A 21,676-nucleotide genomic window follows, 5' to 3' on the forward strand; every position below is an offset into this window, starting at 1 on the left:
AGTGTGCCACAGTGCCAGCCGTCCAGACAGCATGCCAACCATACTACGCCACTGTATGCGTTGTAGTTTTTGTGAAGGGTGATGGGCCAAAAAAAAATCTGAAAGCCAAAGCAACTTAAATGGGCTTCTTCTGGAGACCTAGTGTCCTGTTTTCAATTTCAAAATGTTCGTGAAGTTTTGTTTAGAAATAATGGCCATTACTAACCTAAAATCTACAGGCTTTTTGTACATTTAGAAATTGTAATAAAAAGTTGGTAAGATTAAAGGAAAAAATGGAGACAGTAGGTGTTGGCTTCACGTATTTAACCCTGAAATGGATGTGCCTGTGACTTGTATGCCACCTGGCAAGGCGGGCTCCTGAGAGATGACTGAATGGGAATGCTTCTGGAAGTTCCCTGGGCTGGCTCATCCTGCGCACTGTCCTCCAGCTTGGCTTTGGGCCCCAGAGGCCTTCTGTGGTGCCTGACTGGCCTGTTCTGGTTAATGTTGCGTATAGATGATGCTTTTGCATCTAGATTCAACCAGTTGAAAACGCAAAACATTTCTAACTGCCTAGATCCTTTCTGACAAAAAGATTTATGTGGAAGGCAAAAGTGCAGAGACATTATCTGCCTGCTGCTTCACTCCCCAAATGGCCTCCACAGCCAGAGAGCTGGGCCAGGCTGAAGCAGGTCTCCCAGGGGGTGGTGGGACTGTCTGCTGCTGCCTCCCTGGGCACGTTAGCAGGAAATGAAATAACTGGGACTGACACTGGCCTTTCAGAGTCACCTCTGTTGGAATGAGAAAAGAGGAGTCTCAACGTTTAGGAAATGCTTGCTTTTGCCCAGAGGTTATTTTCAGCTAGACAAAAGTGCCACCCCACCCTTCTGAGTGCTTATCTCAACATGAAAGTGGAAAGAAATTTGCAGTCACACCTTTGGATGACTTTTCTTCGCTTCATCAGGAGCAAGCTAGACAGGCTAGACTGTGGCCTTCTGCCGGGCTTTGTCCCTGCCCTCGCTGACTGTTAGTCAGTGCTCTGCTCCCTAGAATTGTGCTTCAGACACCACTTGCACCATTGGGGATGGGGGGTTTCCTCTCAGAGCCCCTCTGACCAGGAAATCCATCTTTAGGAACTTTAATAAATTTTGCTTTAATCCTGAAACTATCCCCCTGAAAATTCTTTTTTCATATGAGGCAAGAACTTAGGTCACTTTCTTCCTTCACATGAAATTCCTTGCAATCTAAGTAAATTAGGATACAGAACAATGCTTTTGGCTCAGTGTCACTGGACCAGTCATCTCCTCGGAGAGCTTTCCTCTCATGTAAGCGTTATGTGCTAAAGCCTGCCTGCCTGCCTCCGCCTTGTTTCTCACCAGGTGTCCAGAGTGTACCCTGCCTTCAGTTGCCCTGGATGTTACTTTCCCTCAAATATTTGTTGGGGGGGAGGGTCTTTTTTAAGTTCATTTTTATTTGAAAAGCAGGAAAACAAACATCTTGATCCACTGGTTCACTCCCCTAATGTCCCCGCCAGGCAGGAGCGAGGAATTCCAGGTGACGGAGAAATAAATGCCTAAGCCATCACCTGCCACTTCCCGGGGTGCACCTTAGCAGTGGGCACAGGACTTGGTACCTGCTGTGCCAGGAGCCCACTCCAGAAATGAACGTTTTGTGCCCGACTGAACAATTCCTTAACCCAGATTAGTGGACACGTACTTGGAGTCTCTGATGGAATCTTCTGTCCCCTGGGAGAGAGCTAGCTACTTGCTTATCCCACACCATTAGCTTACATCAGTTCTTTTGTTGTTTTGTTTATGTTACCTGGTTTTTTGTTTGTTTGGGTTTTTCTTAAGATTTATTTTACTGGAAAGGCAGATTTACAGAAATATTTTCCATCTGCTGGTTCACTCCCCAGATGGTTGCAGCTGCTAGAGCTGAACCATTCAGGAGCCAGGAGCTTCTTCCATGTCTCCCTCACAGGTGCAGGGTCAGAAGGTTTTGGGCCATTCTCTATTGCTTCCCCAGGCCACAAGCTGGGAGCTGGATGGGAAGTGGAGCAACCAGAACACAAACTGGTGTCCCTATGACATCCTGTGCCTTTAAAGGCAGAGGACCAGTCAATTGAGCCATCACACTGGCCCCAGGGCCTGATTTAGTTTTTTACAGGGAGAGTATGGAATTACAATTCAGAGAGGATGAAAGTAGAGATGAGAAAGCCTGTTGAAATTTGTTCCATGGAATGAAGGGCAGTGAGCACACTGGGATCCTTCTTCCTGGTTTGGGACTTTATCCCTGAAGAATAAGGGGCATCGACTCTGGGTACAGCTGTGGTGTTCATGACTGGCATTTGTGGTGACTGCTCAGAGTTTGTGCTCTCTGCACATGTGGGTACAACCTCACCTGTGGTCTGAGTTCCCATTTCATCAGGTTCTTCATTCTGGGCTTGGTTGTGTCCTGGCAAAGCTGAGGATCGCTGGTCCCTCCCCTGGGTGCAGGTTTTGCGACCCCTTTCCCAGTCACTCATCCCTAATTCTCTGTCCCACTCTCTGTGGTCCTTTGTGTTCTGCGTTCCATTCCCAGGGCTGAGGTGGGGGAACTGCCACCTTGGCTGCAGGGCTGTCAGTTATGTAGTAAGGGTGCTTGTAAGCAGGTGGGTTCACACCTGCCAGTGTGGTGCTGGGGTCCCCTGAGAGTGTCAGTCAAGTGTCAGCTACTCCGTTTCTGATCCAGGTAACTGCTGATGTGAATGATGGCCTGTGACAACAAGATGCACACAGAGGTGGGAGTTCTTGGACTTCCTGTCCTTTGAGCTTATTCTAAGCCATGTGGAGCAGGAAGTGGAACTGGGCCATGTGGACCAGCTGACTTTTCTCATCTCCCAACTTTCTCTGGATGATGGTTTCAAGCCCTCGGTGGTGTGATAACACCCATCAGTAGCTCCAGCCAAGCCCCGCGCCCCATTCATCCCTTCTCCGAACTGTAAATTCACCATTCAGTTCATCTATGCTATTTCTGACAAACGCAAACACCTTGCAAAGCTTCTGCACCGCATTGACATCTCGAGGTGATCTGACCTCGCTTCCGTGGCTTGAGATGCATTTCTTTGCTGACAGTTTCCACGTGCCAGCCTCTCACTTGGCAGTCTGACTCTAAAACCCAACTTCTGCTTGACATGGAGGTCTACAACTGAGTTCTTTAGACCTCCCCAAACCTGCATGGCAGTTTTGCTGTCTCGCTAGAAGACCTCACCTTTCAGTAAAAGCCTTGAGTTACTCTCTACGCCTGTCTGTTTCCACACCCCATCCATGTACAATTCCTGGGCAAGCCCCGTAGTCCCTGTCCCGGAGAGATGGAGACTGAAGGCGTCACTCTCCCTCCACCATGGAGCGAGCCTCACTGTCCCTTGTCTGAATGAAGCAGTAGCTGCTACCTGGTTTCCTTGTCTTACCCTTGGTCTCACGGCAGTCCAGTGTCTTCCCAAGCAGCCATGGCCATCCTTTCAAAACAGGAGTCAACTGCTCAGAGCACAGCCTCCCTGGGAAGCACCTCCCCTCCCCTCCAGCATGCCAGGCCTGAGCCTTGTGGGCCTTGCTGGTTACTGCTCCTCATGTCCTGTTCCCCAGTCACATGTTACCCTCCCAGAATTCCTCATTGATTAGCTGACACAACAGAACCCCTGTCGTGCTGTGTTCCCTCTGGAGCTCCTGGGGCCCGATTCTCCCATCGTTTATTGTCCATGTGCTCTTGGTCAGTCGCCAGCTGCCTGAGATCAGAGCTCTGTCCTCGCTGCCTCCCCCAGCACCAAGGACAGTGCCTGGTACCTCGTTAGCGCTCCTCTACATGGGGGTGCATCCTGAGCGCTGCTTACCTATACCTCGTCCTTCCTAGGATGACTGGTGGGCATGGTGGCCTTGCTGTGCCATGGCTCCCAATTCTGTTGCTGGGGGCACTGAGGTGGTTTAAGGGTTCTGTTGATGAGTTTGGAAGCTTGGAGTTGCTGTTCCTCTGCCTCCTGGGATGGATTGGAGTTCTGATTTTTCCATTTCTCTTGTTGCTGTGTCCTCTTCCCCTGGCTGGGGGTAGTCCTGGACATGACGGCGCGTGGAATGACAGCCAGCTACAGGAAATGGCGCAGCTGAGGATTAAACACCAAGAAGAGCTGACTGAGTTACACAAGAAACGTGGAGAGGTAAGGATTGCCTGGCTCTTTTCCTGTGCAGTACTGCTGGGTCTGGTGGGGGAGTCAGGAAGGAAGGGAAGGGGCTGTTGGCACAGACTCTGAAAGTGAGAGAGTGGGGGAATCTGAGTGCCCACTGTCCAGCCAAGTGAGGCCCGTCTGCCAGAGGGAGAGCCAGGCATGAGTCAGAATGAACTGCCCAGTGGAATGCTCCAAAAACAGCATGAGAAATGTGAGGACAGAGCCTTGAACAGACGATCAAGCTTGTATGCAGGCGCTCCTGCCGTTTTAGCAGGCTTCTGGTATTCCAGAAAGAATTCCTTCTGTATCCCAGAATTGTCCACCTCCGCCTCTCTCAACAGGCAGCACACAGACAGACCCCTGCACATCCCAGGGGCCCTGCCCGTCCCCCAGCTGGGGCCTTGGATCCTTTGCCCATTCCCACTGCATAATTTCTAGGCAAGGTGTAAAGTCCTGTTGATGAGAGTATTCTTCTTTCTCCCCCAGTTAGCTCAGCTGGTGATTGACCTGAATAACCAAATGCAGCAGAAGGACAGGGAGATACAGATGAACGAAGCCAGGTGAGTAGCTTCCCTGGGGCCTGCTGGTTGGCTCATGTGTCCTCGTGCTGTGTCCTCATGAGTGGAGCCTGTGGTGCGCAGTAGTCACACTGCATACAGCGAGTCTTACTGCTGGGCTTGTGCATCTGGGACCTTGGTCTTTGAGCTCCAAGGAGGAAGAGGCCAGACTCCTGACTTCTTCCTGGGGAAGGAGACTGGCTCATGTGAGTGCCCCAGGAGAGAAGGATTCACAGCTGTGCACTTGGCTACTGTGCATGGGCCTGGCGTCTTCCTGTGGTGGAGGAAGCTACAGTGTCCCGCTTGGGAGCAGGGTAGGGTTGTATTTGTGAGGCTTGCGTTATTGCTGGGGGTGGTGGGGGAGCGATTCTTGGCAGCCCAGAGAAGTAGGAACTTTAGAGCTGGAAGGGAGCTTCATCTCCTTAATAAGTGGAGAGCTCTCCGGAGGCTGAGAGTGGCAGAGGATCGGCTCAGGGCCTCTTGGGAAGGAAGTGAGAGCTGGTGGAAGAGTTTTCAGAAGCTGAAGTAAAGTAGGTCTCTCACTCCAGTGGAGCACCAAAGCTCCCTCCTCCCAATTCTGAAAGGTACTTTCCTCAGTCATTGATGGAGTGAGTTTCATTCTAGGTGCTTCCTCTGCTGATAGCTTTTTCAAGCCCCCCTGGGCTGGCCTGGCCAAGAGATGGGCTAGACGCAATCATTTGGTGCAGGCCTGGTATGACAGCTGACGTTCCTGCTGGCCTACCGGGTGTGCGTGGGGAGTGCTCCACAGGGCCTTTGGGCCTGGTGATGCGGCATTACTCTTCCAATGTCATGCTTTCAGAATTACAGAGTGCTTGCAGACTATCTCTGACCTGGAGACGGAGTGCCTAGACCTGCGGACTAAACTACAAGACCTCGAAATAGCCAACCAGACCCTGAAGGATGAATATGATGCCCTGCAGATCACGTTCACGGCCCTGGAAGAGAAGCTGAGGAAGACCACGGAGGAGAACCAGGAGCTGGTGACCAGGTGGATGGCTGAGAAAGCCCAGGAGGCCAATCGGCTGAACGCGGAGAACGAGAAGGACTCCAGGTGAGCTGTCAGGCTGCGGGCAGTGCTTCTGCGTTGAGTTATGACTCCAGTTCTTAAAGAAGATCAAACTGTCCATGGGGGCAGAGAAACTCAGAAGAATTTGGCATTTGCAAGGATATTTTTAAAGGTTTTGGTTCTGTTTGTTTATGTTTTTTGGAAATTATTTTATTTTGGTAATCTTTACATAGTTGGTTAGGACACAGAGGGTCAAGGGCCACAGGAAAGTGGGTAAGACCATTGTTTCCACATTAGTATTTTTCCCCCTGTATCTGGGGTTAAAGAGGAAATAGAGAGAAGCCCCACCCATCCCAGGTCACCAATGTGGGGCGTGCTCTGAGGGTCCTACTCAAGTGGTTTTGATAGTTCAATAGTGTCTAAATTGCTGCCAATCTCACCATTCCAAGCACAATGAAATTGCTGCAGAATCCACTGCTCAACATAGTCCACCCTAGAGTCTCTGTCTGCCCAGATTTTTCCTGCCAACACATGGCTGGGTTAGTTGATTTGTTCTGCCCCCCGTCCTCTGTAGTGGTACCAGGTCCTCTGCAGGGTCACCTGGGTATGCACCTGGGTATGCTGTCCACTGCTCCATCTGAGCTTTTGAGGAGGCTCACCTTTGATACGTGCACTCCACGGTCAGACATGGAACCTGCACTTCTCTTCATGGTTGGGCTTCTCAGATCAGCAGTTCTGTTGGAAAGATCCGCAAAGAAACTTCGTCTGTGGTGATCCTAGACCTGATTCCTGTGTGTGCAGGAGAATTTGACTAGATTATGTGGGCGATGCTGCTGTCTTGTTTTTTCTCACAAGTTGTATTTTATTGTTTCACTAAGAAAAACATTTTGATGGAGGAATTAATGTGAAATGACTGCAAAAATCTGATTTGTTGTAATTGGGCTTTTTTTTTTTAAGATTTATTCATTTTTATTGGAAAGTCAGATATACAGAGAGGAGGAGAGACAGAGAGGAAGATCTTCCGTCCGATGATTCCCTCCCCAAGTGAGCACAACGGCCATTGCTATGCCAATCCGAAGCCAGGATCCAGAAACTTCTTCCAGGTCTCTCACGTGGGTGCAGGGTCCCAAAGCATTGGGCCGTCCTCGACTGCTTTCCCAGGCCACAAGCAGGGAGCTGGATGGGAAGTGGAGCTGCCAGGATTAGAACCGGCGCCCATATGGGATCCCGGGGCGTTCAAGGCGAGGACTTTAGCTGCTAGGCCACGCCGCCAGGCCCTAATCTGGCAATTTCTAAACAAATGTTTTAATATAGTATGTTGCGTACAACTACTATTTAAAAATCTTCACTTTTTTTTTTTTTTTTTTTTTTTAGTGCTTTTATCATCAGAAATTCAGTTATCTGTGGCTGATGCTCAGGCGCCTAGGAAATGAATGCTTAACTCAGCGTTGTTAGAGATCTGTACCTTTCGTCTGTGTAATTCATGCTGTGGTTTTGTTAGTACCATGTGGAACCGTTTGCAGCAAGCCCAGTCGTTTTGAGCCCTGGCCTCAGTGATGCTAACGGCCTATCTCACTTCCTGGCCGCTGATCCAGGCTTTGCTCTGGAACCCTGGGGAAAGTGGAACCTTCCTGGTGTGGGTTTGAGGCTTTGGGTCTCTTTGCTCAGGGTTATGGTGGCTTTGAATGCACTGAATGTCTGAGTGCCATCAGAAGTGGACGTGACTGGTTGGCTTTGTTTTCTTACTAGGCGGCGGCAAGCCCGGCTGCAGAAGGAGCTTGCAGAAGCAGCCAAGGAGCCTTTACCCGTGGAACAGTGAGTAGAGCTGAGCAGCTCAGAGCATTAGAGTGCTGCGGATTTTAGAAAGCAAAAAGCAGAGCCGGAATTGTGGCATGGCACTCTGCCTGCCATGCTGGCAGTGCCATGCATGTGCTGGTTTGTGTCCTTGCAGCTCTGTATGGTAACCACCTAGTCAAAGTCACTTCTCAGTGAGGCACACTGAGGCCGAGTGTCACGACAGCTCTCCCAGGCCACCAGTCTGTTGGAGGCTGACCCGAGGGGCACACAGGCTTCCGAGTGCAGGCCTTTAAGCACTGTGCTGCCTGCCAGGGCTCTGTGCTTTCAGAGACACTGCAGATTAAAAACTAAGTGTATGCAAAGGGAGAAGGGAGGAAAAGAAAAACCACGTAACCTAACCCTGCCATGCAGGACTTTGTGTCTTAGATGAATGTGAGTTCTAGGAGACGTGGATGCCACCACTTGTGCTGGCAGCATCCCCACAGTGCGTGTCTGCAGACCAGCCCCCTGCGCAGGGATGGGCCTGGGAGCCCGGATGCTGCAGTCCTGCCTCCCACGATTCCCAGGGCTTTGGCCTGGCCTGGCCCAGCTGTTCTGGACATTTGGAGAATGAACCACACAAGTCTGCCTTTCAGATATACTTTTTATTTTTTGAAAAAGAAAGGATGATTCTACTACCACCTGGCAAGAGCATCCTTTTTTTTTACTTGTATTTTGGTGACTTCAGGTTTTTACTTCCCAATCACGTGCCGAGCACAGCTTGGGCCTTTTCTCTAAACACTTGGAAAGAGTCTTGCAAGGAAAAATTGATCAGATTGATCAAAGCTTTTGCAACTTACAAGTATTGGCAAATTATCTTACTGTAGCTGTTCCTGTCCCTACTGCACGCTAGCATCCGCTGCCAATTCTGAGTCCCGGTGGCCTGCACACGGCTCTGCCTCACGGCTTCCCGTGGACATTGGGTCAGTTTTCTCTCCTTGATCCTGTGGTCAGCTCATGCCAGCTTAGGAGATCTTGCTTTTTTCAGTTTTAGATGAAGGTGGAAGCAGGGCCCGATCCTGGAAGCATGTTGCAGAAATCAAGATGTCTTGATGCCAGTCAGGAGTTTAGAGTAGTTTTAGAATTGCATTTATCTGAAAAGCAGAGTGCAGGGAAAGCGGAAGGCAGATCTTCCGCTCACTGACTCACTTCCCACAGTCCCAAGACAGGAGGTTCTTCCAAGCCAGACATGGTGCAGGGCCCAAACATCGGGACCATGTTCCACTGCTTTACCTAGAGCAACACCGAGGAGCAGCTGGGACACAAACTGGCACCCCTGAAGGACGTCAGCGTGGCACCTTTACCTGTTGTGCCACAACACTGGCCCCTAAGCCGTTGTTTTTGATCGGTGGGGGGTGGGGGGAGGAATGTATTTTCTGTACTCAGAAGTAAAAATTTAGTCTCACGTGTTTCTGTTTCTCATAAAGTGAATAATAGTTGACCTGAGAGTGGGATTTGGTTCTTTATATGGTGCCCTTTGTCAGCCTTGAGTGCCATTGTGGCGCAGTGGGGGCAGTGTCCTGCGGAGGAGCACACAGGAGCTCAGCCCAAGGCCACTGGCTGCTCTTTACCACGCGCTTCCCTGAGGATGCGTGGTAGCCAAAGGCCGCTGGCCCCAGGAAAGGCCAGTCTGAGCAGATGCTGTGGGCTGCGTGTCCGCACAGCGCCACCTACTGGTCATTTTGACCGTAGCAACAGAGATCTCTAGGCTCAGGTCCTCTTTGCTGCTTTCTGTTTGTCGCAAACCTAGAGTGGTGTGAAGACCAAGAGGGAAATAAAGTCCAGCTGTGTTCATGCTGTGCCTGCCTGGATTCTCTTCTGCATGTGGGACAGTTACACATAATCCTAGAATAAATAGCCAGGGAAAATCGAGTCTACTTTGACATGGTTTGACTTGCTTGATGACATGTTCTTAAGTATATATTTATACTTGAAAAGGAAAAATCTTTGAAAAGGAAAAATCTTGCTTCAAGTTCTTATGAACTCAAGCAGTAGGTGGTGAAGCCTTGGGTTATTATTTTTTATTATTTTACTTCTCCAGCAAGATTGCACTTCAGTAGGAAGTTATTAAGACCAGAATAAGTACTTGCCTTGCCCCAGACTGAAAGACGTGATGTCCCCATTGGAAATGATTCTTCATTTTACAATTTATTCTAACTTTATCTTCTTTACAAATCACAACTATTTTTATTATCTATTACCAAATATTTATAACTCATTAATCAAAATACCTACTACCTACTCTTAACCAACCACCTCTTACCATACTTTACTCATCATATAACTAAAAAGAACCATTAAAAACCATTTACAATTCTAGTATAACCCATATTTTTTCTTAAAATTATCTATATTATTACCAAACACATAACTTTACATCCTCAACCACAAATATACATCTAAATCGTTTATTTTTCTATAAATATCTAACTCTATTTATTTATATATAATATAAAAAAAAAAAAACCAAAAACAACCCCCCCCCCCAAACAAAAAAACAACACTAAATTTCCCTCTTTTCTTTTTTTTTTTTTTTCCCCCATTTTTTTTTTTTTTGGGTTCAGCAGCCTGCTTCTGTTTCTGGGAGCTGTCTTCTCACCCAAACAAATGAAAAGCTGTCTCCAACTTATTCTCTGTTGAAATTTTGGAATTGATGGGACTGCAGCTGATCTCATGCGAAAAGGAGTGGCTCCTCCCGTGTCTGCCAGGGTCCTCGCCTGCCAGCGGCGTGGCCGAGTCACAGGGCCTGCCTGTGATTTGGGGTGTGCACAACAGACTTGCCACAAACCTAACAGAACCAAAAGAATCCTGTGCCCTTCTTTGTAGGGATGATGACATTGAAGTCCTTGCGGATGAAGCCTCGGAGCACACCGAGGAGACCTCTCCCGTGCGAGCCGTCAGCCGCGGAGCCACGTAAGTTGATGGCTCAGGCAAGGGAAAGGAAGCTGGCACAGGTGTGGGCAGAGCAAGACTAGCCGGCTGCGCCCAAGCCCTGCACTGTGAACTTTAAACAGTTGAACTTTGTTAAGCAGAGCAGTTGTACTCTGGTTCTTAGATAGAAGGGTTTGAGGATGTATTTGCTAAAAGGGAGCTAAGTGAAGACTGGTTATTAGTGGCCAAGGGTTTATATCAGTTAGATTCCCTGTATTCAGCTTTTGTTTCTAGGGAAATTAATACCCGGGAACCTTGTTTCTTTTAAAAGTTTCAGGCTGGGGTTTGCCTCCTCCCTTCCATTGTTTCCTGGTGGTCTAGTGCGGTGCTGGTTTTCTCTTGACTGGGGTTTGGGGACTCCATGAGACCCGTACTTCCTCGACCTGCGTTTGGTGGGCTGTTTTGTGTTGACTGATTATTTGAGCTGAATGTTCCTAAGGTTTAAACCTGTCCTCCCCTCCTCTTTAGTAAGCGACTCTCGCAGCCTGCTGGAGGCCTTCTGGACTCTATCACTAATATCTTTGGGTAGGTTAGAAGACCTTCACCTTTCCTTTTTTTAAATGTATATAATATATACCTAAGTGTTTTGTCCGTGATTTTTTTATTTTCTTAATGTACACCAGTTTTCGTGGTGCCATAAGTTCGGCCTTTCATTTGGCTTCTTTTTTCCCTCAACTTCCTTTCTCAATCTCGCTGCGTGCTGACCTCTGGCCTCTCCCTTTAGTCTGTCCGAGTCTCCCCTTTTGGGACATCGTTCTCCTGATGCTGCCAGGTGAACTGTTACCCTCTCCCAGCTCAGCATGTGAGTGTTGGTCGTTGGGATGACGCTGATCACGCTGCACTCCCCCAGTCGGCAGGTGTCCACATGCTAACCAGGACGCTTTGCATGTTCCTAGGAATGCCAGCAGCCCGCCAAGGTGGGCCAGTCAGGTGGACTCTGCAGTTACCCGCTTGCTCGCTCTTGCGTTGCTTCCTTCTGGCATGTGTTGCGCTCTGCTTTGCTCACAATGTGTGCCGAGGACTCCCGTAGCTGAGCATGGAAGCCACCTTGAAGTAGTTTCACAGCAACGCCGAGAGCTACCGCTGAGCTAGCAGTTGTGGACTAGGGAAGCTGTTGTTCAGGATCACTTGTCGGTGTTGAGTTTTGAAGCCCATGAGTTAGTGACCAGGAGAGTGAGGTACACGCTGGCTCTCGTTCCTCTTGTCCTTTGCGTGAGGATGCTGCTCATTCTGTGGCTCATTGTTCGGTTTGAAGGGCCTAGAACAGACAGGCTGCTTCAGCAAGATGGCCTTCGAGTCTGGTGATGTGATGAACGGCAAACCTGTGTGTCCCATTTACAAATGTCTGCCTTTCTGTTGTTTCTTAGGAGACGCTCAGTCTCTTCCCTCCCCGTTGCCCAGGATCACGTGGACACTCACCCTGGTTCTGGGAAAGAAGTGAGAGTGCCAACAGCTGCCTTGAGTGTCTTTGTAAGTATGCCGCCTCCGAGCTCCACCTGCCTTTTCAAGGGAATTGTCTTGCTCCAGCTTGCAGCTGAGATTTCCACTGCTTTACCTTATTAACTTCCGGTTCTTAGGACTCTCAATACTGAGCAGCCAATGTACTTTGCTGACTTCAGGAAAGTCCAGGGGATGGTTCTTTCCCTGAATTGTAACTCCTGCTGTGTGAATTCTGAACAGTAGACGCTGTGCTGCAATTAGAAACAGTCTTAAATAGAAGCTGCTGCTCCCTAGGGACTGACTGGGTCCTGGTACTAACATTGTCATGTCCACCTAGGCTAAGTGAGCAGCAGTTGAGCCAAGGGAAGAAACAGTAACACGTGGCTCAGGGCTCCAGGAGACAGTTAAAGGATCAGCTTTCGAAGGAGGGCAAGCCATTCTGTGGTGCGCGCTTAACGCGGGAGAAGCCTTCAGAGATGGCGTCTGCACGCAGTGTACTAGCCAAGTGATGAGTTCCTCTAGGTGTGGGATGGCAGGGCCCTACCCCTCCGCTCTCCTCCAGTGATCACGGTGGCCTGGCACTTCTGAGGTCGATGATGATTGGTAAAAGGTCTGATGGCACTGAATGTCGCAGTTCCCTCCTTGCCCTCAGCTCCCAGCAGCCTGTTCTTGTTCTTCCTGCCACGCTTTAGTCATGTGTGGGGGACAGTGCGGCAGCTGATACTTGGGATCATGTCAGTGTGTGTTTGTGCGAGTGAACAAGGCACAGCTGACGGGCATCCGACAGAACTGAGCATAAAGGAGCATGATGAGCGGCAGGTGCGGGCGTGACGTGCATGATCTCAAGTTTTCAATCTGAGACCTGCTAAGGAGGAAGAGGCCATGAGAGGATGAGGAGGGGAAGAGGCGCATCCATGCTACCTGAGCTGTAGGGGAAAGCGAGAAACCAGGTGAAAGTGCTGCCAGTGTCCCCAGGCGGATGAGTCACCACCATCAGTAAAATGTCTCTGGCATCTTGCTGTTACCAGACTCAAGTTACGGTGGATATCAGGTTTATTTTCCCAGAATTGCCTTTTGGGCTAGTCATCTGTGATCTGCTCATAATCCCATGTTTGCTGGTCTTTCTGTTCTCTTCACTGTGGAAGTTTTGAACTGTATATGCGATAGAGAGAAGGTTCTCACTAGCTGTGTCAGGTCTCCCAGCACATTCACCAGTGTTGCCGTCTCCCCGTGCTTGCCAGGACAGTGTGCAGCCAGTGCCAGTGTGTCTTTTCCTGTCCCCGTGGTCCTTTGAAGTTTCCTGGTCCCTCCTCTTCCCAGCCTGAGACAGGATGCTTTCCACTTGCATCCCGTCTCCAGAGCAGCAAGGCCATCTTTTCAGCTCGTCTGTTTCAGTGTTTACCCACCACAGAATTTCCTGCGTGGAGAATTGACGCGTTCCCAGAATAACTCCTTTAATTGAAAGTCTATTCAACACTCCTTTTTTGGAAGAGGACAAGCCCAAGCTTAAAGAGATCAATAACCCTGACCAGGGAGTAACCTCTGAGTATGCTGTAGACTGAACGTATGTTCTCAAACAAATCTAATGTCTTAGAGAAAGACTTGAAAGTGGACCTCCTGGTTCACACTGACACCACTGGATGGTTAGTGGCAGAACTAACCTAATCCTTAGGTTAGGATTCCGGAAAGCTTCCTTTATCATAAGAGGTCTGCACTGTATTAGTTGGTAGCAAATAAGTGTTTTTTCATTAAACAGGTGGAGACGACTCTCCCTCCCACTGTTCACTTCCCAAATACTTGCGACAGGCCAGAAACCAGGAGCTTAGTCAGAATTTCCCCCGTGAGAGGCAGGAACCTGATTGCCAGAACAGTTAGCATTGCTACCTCAGGGTTTGCATTTCCAGGAAGTTTGAGCCTGGAAAACTCAGGCGTTGTGAAGTGGGGTGCTGGTGTCCTTACCAGTTCCTTAACCATTAGGCTGAACACTCACCACTTAATGCATAATATTAATTTGGAGCAAAAGAGGTTCGTGCTTTAGGCCTGCAGTTAAGCTGCTAAACTAAGATTAATAGAAGTTGAGGTGTAATTATTTTTAAGAGAAAGTAAATGAATACAGAGACTGCCTTGACACACTTGGTTTATTTGATTTTGAATACTTTTGAGAAGGTGGCACTGTGTTTAAATAAACTGTCTCTGTCAGAATAAAATCATGCTGGACTTGAGAGCCTGGCTGGGAAGCTAGTTTACTTTTGGATCCACTTGAAGTTGAGGATTTCCTTTGTTGAGCTCCTGGAATGGTGAAGATGGTGTGGCTGCTTGTCTTGCAGGATGCCCATGATGGGGAAGTCAATGCTGTGCAGTTCAGCCCAGGTTCCCGCTTACTGGCCACAGGAGGCATGGACCGGAAAGTGAAGCTTTGGGAAGTGTCTGGAGGTGAGAATCGTTGGGAGGATGCAAAAAGAAGCAGTGATGGTAACCTGGTCTTCAACTATTTCCATTTTACATGAGCAATCATCTGGCTGAAACAGCTCTACCGTTACAGGGACACTTGACATCTGAGTGGATGTTTCCCCTGGTTTCAGTGAAGCAGTGACTGGCAGTCTTAGTCATACCTGTTAGGTTATGGAGACATTTGTTTGGGAACTGTTCAAGTATGTACTACTCTTAAAAGACACTGTTTACCACAGTCTTACGGCTAAAGTAGCTGTTTATGTACTTAATTGTGTCAGTCCAATGGTCTGGGGGTGGGGGGATGAAATCAAACCTGAGCTTGAGAGACAGAGGTTTCATTATGTAGAAAATTACAATTTACACCAGCTGTAGGCAGCTGCCTAGATTTTCTTGTACCTAGGCAAATATTACATTGCTTAGGGATAAACAGCTAACTTCCAGTCTGCCTTTTCTTTTTTAAAGATCTTAAGATCGGGGGAAGGGGTAGAGAACCTACCTCACCCACTGCCATCACTGCCTCCACTCACACATGGGGAAAGGGGGCATGCGATGAGTCACTAAGGGTTGGGGGGTGCTGAAAATGGGTACGAATGGGGGCCACTGCACTGCAGATAATCCAGGAAAGTGAGATGGGTAGATCAGAAGGAGTAATGCAGAGGGCCTCCCTATGTCAGGCCAAAGCACCTGCCTCCACTCACAAGAGCCGGAACTGGGGTCGGGCTAGGCTAGGCTAGGTCGCAGCACACACTGGCACTCACAGAATCATGTTTGGGGGTGGGTCTGGTAGTTCTTTGGGTTGGCCCCAACTTTGCTGCACTGTGTATTGATGAGTGTTGGGGCTGAGGGCGGGCCGTGCCCAGCTAGGCAGTGAGTGCAAAAGCTGGCTTAACCTGTCATAATGTGTGACAAAGAGAGCTAAGGGTGTACCTAGTGGGTCATCTTTGGGGACACTCCTGTTAAGCCAGTGTGTTCTGGGTCTAGGATAGGGGTGCAGAGGACTGGGCTAGGTTAGGCTGCACCATCCACTAATTTGTGTGAGAGCCAGGTCTGAGAGTGGGACTGACCAGGCAGCTGTGACCAGGCAGCTGTACCCACTCGCTGTACATGTGTTGGCTGGTGCAGGTGGCAGACTGGGCCTTACCCTACACCAGCTGGCACACACAAGAGCAAGGGGCTGAGGGTCTCCCAGTTGAGGTTTCTTAGGGAGCCCCCATCTAGACCCCTGTTGTGGGGTGCGGGGTGCAGAAGCCACTCTGGGAGGGGCCATTGCAAGATGGCAGTTGGCCCAGGGCCAGGAGGCGGAGTTGGTCTCATCAGCAGGTAAACAGGAAGTCACAGGGATAGGCTAATGCCCTTGCTGCAATTATGTCATTGCTACTGGCCTATCACGTAGCGCCAAGTGGACCCACAAGGAGAAGTGATTGATGGAGAACAATATAAAAGTAGCCGTTGTAAAAGCACGGATGGACGAATGAACGATGGAGGACAACGAGGAGGACAGTGACGACCGACAGAAAGATGGGACAAAGAGAAGAAGGATGGGCGGGAAGAAAGGTGGCAGAGAGGGGGCTGGAAAAGCGGCAGAGAGGAATAAAAAAGCAGTACAGAAGCAATAAGACCTAACTAAGGGGACAAGAATGGAGAAATACAACGTAAAGAATGGGAAGAAGGGTAGCTGAGAGAGCGCTGGAGAAGCAGGGAGGAAAGCTAAGACCAATGGGGAAAGGGGAGCGGAGAGAAGGGTTTAAACGCAGCCGCTTTTGGCAGTGAAGGGTCCGGTTGCTGTTCCGGCTTTTCCCAGACCCTCAAAAGTATGCCTTGTTATTTAGTGTTGCTGCTGGGCGGCAACACCCTGTGCTTGATCCCTGACTTGAGGGGAAATCATAAAAACATGTAGTCAGACCCGGGAGCATATGTTACAGGTCTGAGCCACTTCAGTGGCTGTCCTCGTGCAGGAATGGGGGGAGTCTACACAGATGAACAGCAAAAAATGGAAAGGACAGTTTGAACAACACTCCAGACCGGATTCTACAACAAGCACCTCGGTTTATGGGCACTCTGAGGTAGACAAGGACAGCCAACAGGCCTTAGAATTCCACCCCTCTGGTGTAACAAAGCCAACAACCTCTCAGAACAATCAAGACCACTCAAGGAACACCCTTGGAACATTCTAACAGCAGTATCTCAAGTGACATCAAATGATGCTGTCTTCTGGCGCTGCTGTAGTACGACAGCAACAAGTGATGCATTTTCTACCCCTTTACTCCACCAGCCCTGCAGACACAGGAGAGAAAACTGGAACCTTTATATCCTCTGCTTCCCACCCCTTTTCTATGCTGCATGGATAACCCCTCAACTTTGTAATAATTACTAAAATACACGGCTCAAAACTTGGTGTTTGGGTTGGTGCAGCGGCTAATTCCCTGCAAGCACTGGCATCCCATGTGGATGGCAGTTGATGTCCCAGCTGCTCCACTTCCCATCCAGCTCTCTGCTTGTAGCCTGGGAAACCAGTGGAGAATGGTCCAAAGCCTAGGGACCCTGCACCCATGTGGGAATCCGGGAAGAAACTCCGTTTGGGGAGTGAACCACCAGGTGGGAGATCTTTCTCTTGGTCTCTCATTCTCTTTGTAAATCTGCCTTTCCAGTTAAAGAAAAAAAGACTCTGTGTTTGGTACCTAAAAATGGGGTAACAGTAAAGCAGTGATTAAAAGCTGGTGAAACTGTCTCTTTGAACCCTTTTGGGAGCTGAAGTCATGCTACAGCACATCCAGCTGCACTCACAACACCAACGTTCCATGTAAGTGCCGAGTGGAGTCCCAGCTGCTCCCCAAAAACATGCCTCAGAAGACATCAGAAGATGGAGTCTCAAGCACCAAGCTTCAGTCTTGCCCAGTCTAGGCCCTAATGGCCATTTGGGGAGTGAACTGGCAGAGGAACCATCCTTGCCTCCCTCTCTATGACTGCCTTTCAAAAGAATGCGGGAGGCTAGAGCTGTGGTCTAGTACATGAAGTTACTATTTGAGATGCCAGCATCACACACCAGATTGAGCTCCAGGCTGCTCCACTTTAGGCCAGCTCACTGTTAATTTACCGGCCTGGAAAAGCAGTCGAGGACGACCCAAAGCCTTGGGACCCTGCACCCGTGTGGGAGAGTTGGAAGAGACTCCTGGCTCCTGGTTTCGGATCGGCGCAGCACTGGCCATTGTGGACACGTGGGGAGTGAATCATCGGGTGGAAGATCTTCCTCTCTGTCTCTCCTCTCTGTATATCTGATTTTGTAATGAAAATAAATAAATCTTTTAAAAAAAAAATCATTGAGGGCCTGGTGGCATGGCTTAGCGGCTAAAGTCCTCGCCTTGAATGCACCGGGATCCCATTTGGCCGCCGGTTCTAATCCCAGCAGCTCCACTTCCCATCCAGCTCCCTGCTTGTGGCCTGGGAAAGCAGTCGAGGATGGCCCAATGCTTTGGGACCCTGCACCCGTGTGGGATACCTGGAATAAGTTCCTGGATCTAAGTCTAAAAAAAGAATCATTGAGGGCCAATCTTTACTCTGACGTACAGTGTTGGCTTGTCACTGAAAGGGAAATAGACACAAATTGGAATTGATGCCAGCATGATTTGTAAGTTGTCCTAAGCGTACAAAAGCAGCAGTGTTGGCAATGCTCGGCAGTTTGGTCGTGTCCCCAGTTCAGGGCCGGCCTTCCACTACCAGGTTTCCCCTCAGCTGATATGTACTGACAGTTGGAGCAGACCCTTTTGTAGAAGGTTCCAGTCATCCTGTGCTCTGTCCTCACACTGCTTGGGGTTGGCACTGTGTTCAGCAGGAGCATGCGTTCTGCCTCATCTTCTCAAAAGCAGAAGGTGCTGGCGAAGCACTGAAGACTGGCTCACCTGGTACTGTGGGTACTGGGGCTTTATGCCGCAGCCCGTATCTGTCTGAGCTCCATCTCTTGCATGGAATAGCTTCTGTTACCTTTTTTATTTTTATTGGAAAGTCAGATATACAGAGAGGAGAGACAGAGGAAGATTTTTCATGCATTGATTCACTCCCTAAGTGGCCACAACAGCCGGTGCTGAGCCAAAGACTGCATCACTACTCAGATTGCCATCCCAAGGACATAGGCTGTCCTCGGTTACTCTCTTAGGAGAGCAGGAGCTGAATGAGAAGTGGAGAAAGCAGTGGCCTAATTTTTTTAAGAATAACTAAAGAAGGGCCTGGTGCAGTAGCCTAGTGGCTAAAGTTCTCACCTTACACGGACCGGCATTCCATAGGAGCCACTGGTTCCCATCCAGCTCCCTACTTGTGGAAAGTAGTCGAGGGCGGCTCAAAGCCTTGGGACCCTGCACCCACATGGGACACCCAGAAGAGGCTCCGGGCTCTTGGCTTCAGATTGGCTTGGCGCCAGCCATTGCAGCCACTTGGGAAGTAAATCAAATCTTCCTCTGTCTCTCCTCCTTTCTGTATATCTGACTTTCCAATTAAAAAAAAAAAGCAGAACAACTGAAGGACTTAGGTGTAAAATGCCGTGGTCTGCATGCTCAGATGTTCATTGTTGCCAGAGACTTGGCAGGTGGTTTTGTCTTTAATGTTCTGGTGTGTTCGGTGCCAGAAGCTGGTCTTACCCATCTACCTGGCTGCTGGTGTGTCTTAGCTCACATGTTGACGTCATCTCACTTGCTGTCTTCTCAATCTTCTTTTTTATGCAGACAAGTGTGAATTTAAAGGTTCGCTGTCTGGCAGTAATGCGGGACTTACAAGTATTGAGTTTGATAGTGCTGTAAGTATCTAACACGCTCCAGAGGTTCATGGCACAGACAGGCGTTTGGTATAACATTGAAAAGTGCTTAATGTGGGTTCTTTGTCTTAAGACAAAATCATGTTAAAAAAAGATGCAGGTAGATTATAGGGTTCATTGTCTGTTAACTCAGCTAGACTCGCGTTTGGGTTTCTAAATTAGGCTACAGTATTACTAGTTACTCTTTGATTCTCTGTCATAGTCACTCGGGACCTGTGTGGTCCCTCCACCCCGGGATCCAGCACGTAAACGGGAGTGGTAGGAAACGCAGTGTGCTTACCGGTGAGAGACCTGGGAGAGGAAACACCATGAAGTAGTGTTTCATTTTGGGACAAGATCTGGGGACCGATACAGGACCTTTGAGGTGGAGTTCATTGATAACCAAACCCAGAAAGTGAGGGAAGGGTCCTGGTGGGGTTGGGGCAGCAGCTGGTTTGCAGGTGATGGCAGCTCTCAATTCTGATGAATCCCCATCTTCACTGGCATCCCGAGGGAGCCTTTGCCCGTTGGGGGTGGGGGTGTGGTCCTGCTGCATTCACACAGCACTGGGCACAACTGCTCTGGCAGGGCAGCTGTCTGCTGTTGCTTTTACAACTCTGAGAAATGATGTGTGGGTCATAGTGTATTTGTGTTAAAGAGGCAAGGTCCAGAGAATTTTTAAAGACAGGTGTGGTGTGAAATTTGGGGATCTTTGAACTGGGGGAGATGGGTCTGCAGTGACTTCCTGGCTCAGTGCTTTTATTATGACCTGGGAGAGGGTGTGGCAGGTGGGCTGCAGAGGCAGGGGTCTCACTGGGCACCTGAAAGTGGACAGCCTTGGAGCACCATTAAGAGATGAGGGACAGGCTGGGGTGCCTTGAGGCTTGGACAGCATGTAAAGAATTTGTGTCGTGCCCAACACAATAGCTTAGTGGCTAAATCCTCACTCTGCATCTGCTGGGATCCCAAATGGGTGCCAGTTCATATCACAGCTGCTCTACTTCCCATCCAGCTCCCTGCTTGTGGCCTGGGAAAGCAGTGGAGGACGGCCCAAAGCCTTGGGACCCTGCACCCGCATGGGGGACCTGGAAGCAGCTCCTGGCTTTGGATCATCTTAGCTCCGGCCAGTGTGACCATTGGGAAAGTGAAGCAGTTGGCAGATCTATCTCCTTCTCTGTATATCTGCCTTACCAATTAAAAAAATAAGTAAACTAATGCATATTGAAAAAAATCAGAGTTGATGTTGGCTGCTGTTGGGGATGTTGAGTAGGGAAGGCTGAGTGTCGTGTTGGACCTGTGCTTGCAGCAGGCAGGTGAAGTGGAGAGCAGGAGTAAGGTCTGGACTTGGAGGAGCTTGGTGGCGGCGCTGTGTAGAAGCTGGTATTGAGATGAGCTGTGGAGTTTCAGGCCTCTGAACCTTCCTAGACTTGATTAAGGAATTGGTTTGTGTGAACTGAATGTTTCTGTTTCAAGTGAAGTCATGTTTTTTCCTTATGCTTTGTAGGGCTCCTACCTCTTAGCAGCTTCCAATGATTTTGCAAGCCGGATCTGGACTGTAGATGACTATCGATTACGGGTAAGGAAGACTCACTTCGGAAAGTGCCTCCACGTGGCAAGCAACGTACAAGAAAATGGCAGGGCTCTCCTGTGGGTGCTTCTCTTTTCCCAAGAAGTCACACTTGGTTCACTCTGGTTTGGGTTTTTTTTTTTTTTTCTCTCTCTCTCTCCTTGGAAAATTTGTTTCCAAGTTGGCATTCTCTCTCCAAGGTTCAGTTTCAAAATATATGAAATTCGGTCCCTTGAATTTCCGTGAAAGACTTGGGGTACTTTGGTTCACAAGAACCAGCTCCTGTGTGTGGTGGGTAGCAGTTTCAGCTTAACCCAGCACATCCCAGCACCCACACATGGACCGTGGTTCCGGCTGAGCCTGAGCCCTTGTACTGTGCAGAGGAGAGCAGGAAGGGGGAGTGTCCAACAGGCTCATGATGGAGGCGAGCAGTGCTGAGCAGCAGAACTGGAGCTGCGACCAGGGCTGACGCCAGGGGACAGTACTGCGGTCGGCTGGCGAGGCAACCTGCAGTGGAAGCAGCTTGCTTGTTCTGAGAGCTGAGTCCGCTGCTCAGCATAAACTCCAAGGAATCCTCAGTGAGCTTCAAAAACACTGCCCAGACAGGATGGAGGGGTCCGTGCTGCCTGAACCGGACTGCCTGCACTGAACAGGCTGCTGAGTGGCTGTGCTAGTGAGATGGGAGGGTGCAGGCGGAGCTGGACGCACCTGGAAGCTTGTCACTTGAGCTTTGTTTGCTTCTGAGAGTGGGTGGAAGCTCGAGTGCCACATGCTAGCCCGTGTCTCTGAGACAGTACTGCCTGAGTGTCCGATGAGAGATCCCAGCCTCCACGGCCGTGGGTCCTGTCCAGGAGGCGTGCACTGCCACGGGGCCTGTCGTTGGCTGCCTGAGCACATGCTCAGCTGAGAC

General features: G+C 49.5%; 1 protein-coding gene and 1 non-coding gene across 6 annotated transcripts in view; both read left to right on the forward strand.

The window, feature by feature from the left end:
* The window catches only part of ATG16L1 (autophagy related 16 like 1), a 35,852-nt gene that overhangs the window by 4,979 nt on the left and 9,197 nt on the right, over positions 1-21,676 (forward strand). Inside the window, exons 3-13 of one of the 5 annotated variants that reach the window (XM_040972317.1) lie at positions 4,063-4,168; positions 4,664-4,737; positions 5,555-5,806; positions 7,511-7,576; positions 10,424-10,510; positions 10,997-11,053; positions 11,253-11,300; positions 11,896-11,998; positions 14,296-14,401; positions 19,132-19,202; positions 20,704-20,775. In XM_040972317.1, the coding sequence (XP_040828251.1) occupies positions 4,063-4,168; positions 4,664-4,737; positions 5,555-5,806; positions 7,511-7,576; positions 10,424-10,510; positions 10,997-11,053; positions 11,253-11,300; positions 11,896-11,998; positions 14,296-14,401; positions 19,132-19,202; positions 20,704-20,775 (1,042 nt within the window). The remainder of the gene's footprint in view (positions 1-4,062; positions 4,169-4,663; positions 4,738-5,554; positions 5,807-7,510; positions 7,577-10,423; positions 10,511-10,996; positions 11,054-11,252; positions 11,301-11,895; positions 11,999-14,295; positions 14,402-19,131; positions 19,203-20,703; positions 20,776-21,676) is intronic. The other 4 variants (XM_040972319.1, XM_040972320.1, XM_040972321.1 and 1 more) reach the window with 4 other exon arrangements.
* On the forward strand, positions 12,557-12,831 carry LOC121151234. The gene has a single exon (XR_005883135.1).

Source organism: Ochotona curzoniae, unplaced genomic scaffold (genome assembly GCF_017591425.1).
Source record: "Ochotona curzoniae isolate NIBS_2020 unplaced genomic scaffold, NIBS_Ocur_1.0 contig_2294, whole genome shotgun sequence".
NCBI classification, from domain to species: domain Eukaryota; kingdom Metazoa; phylum Chordata; class Mammalia; order Lagomorpha; family Ochotonidae; genus Ochotona; species Ochotona curzoniae.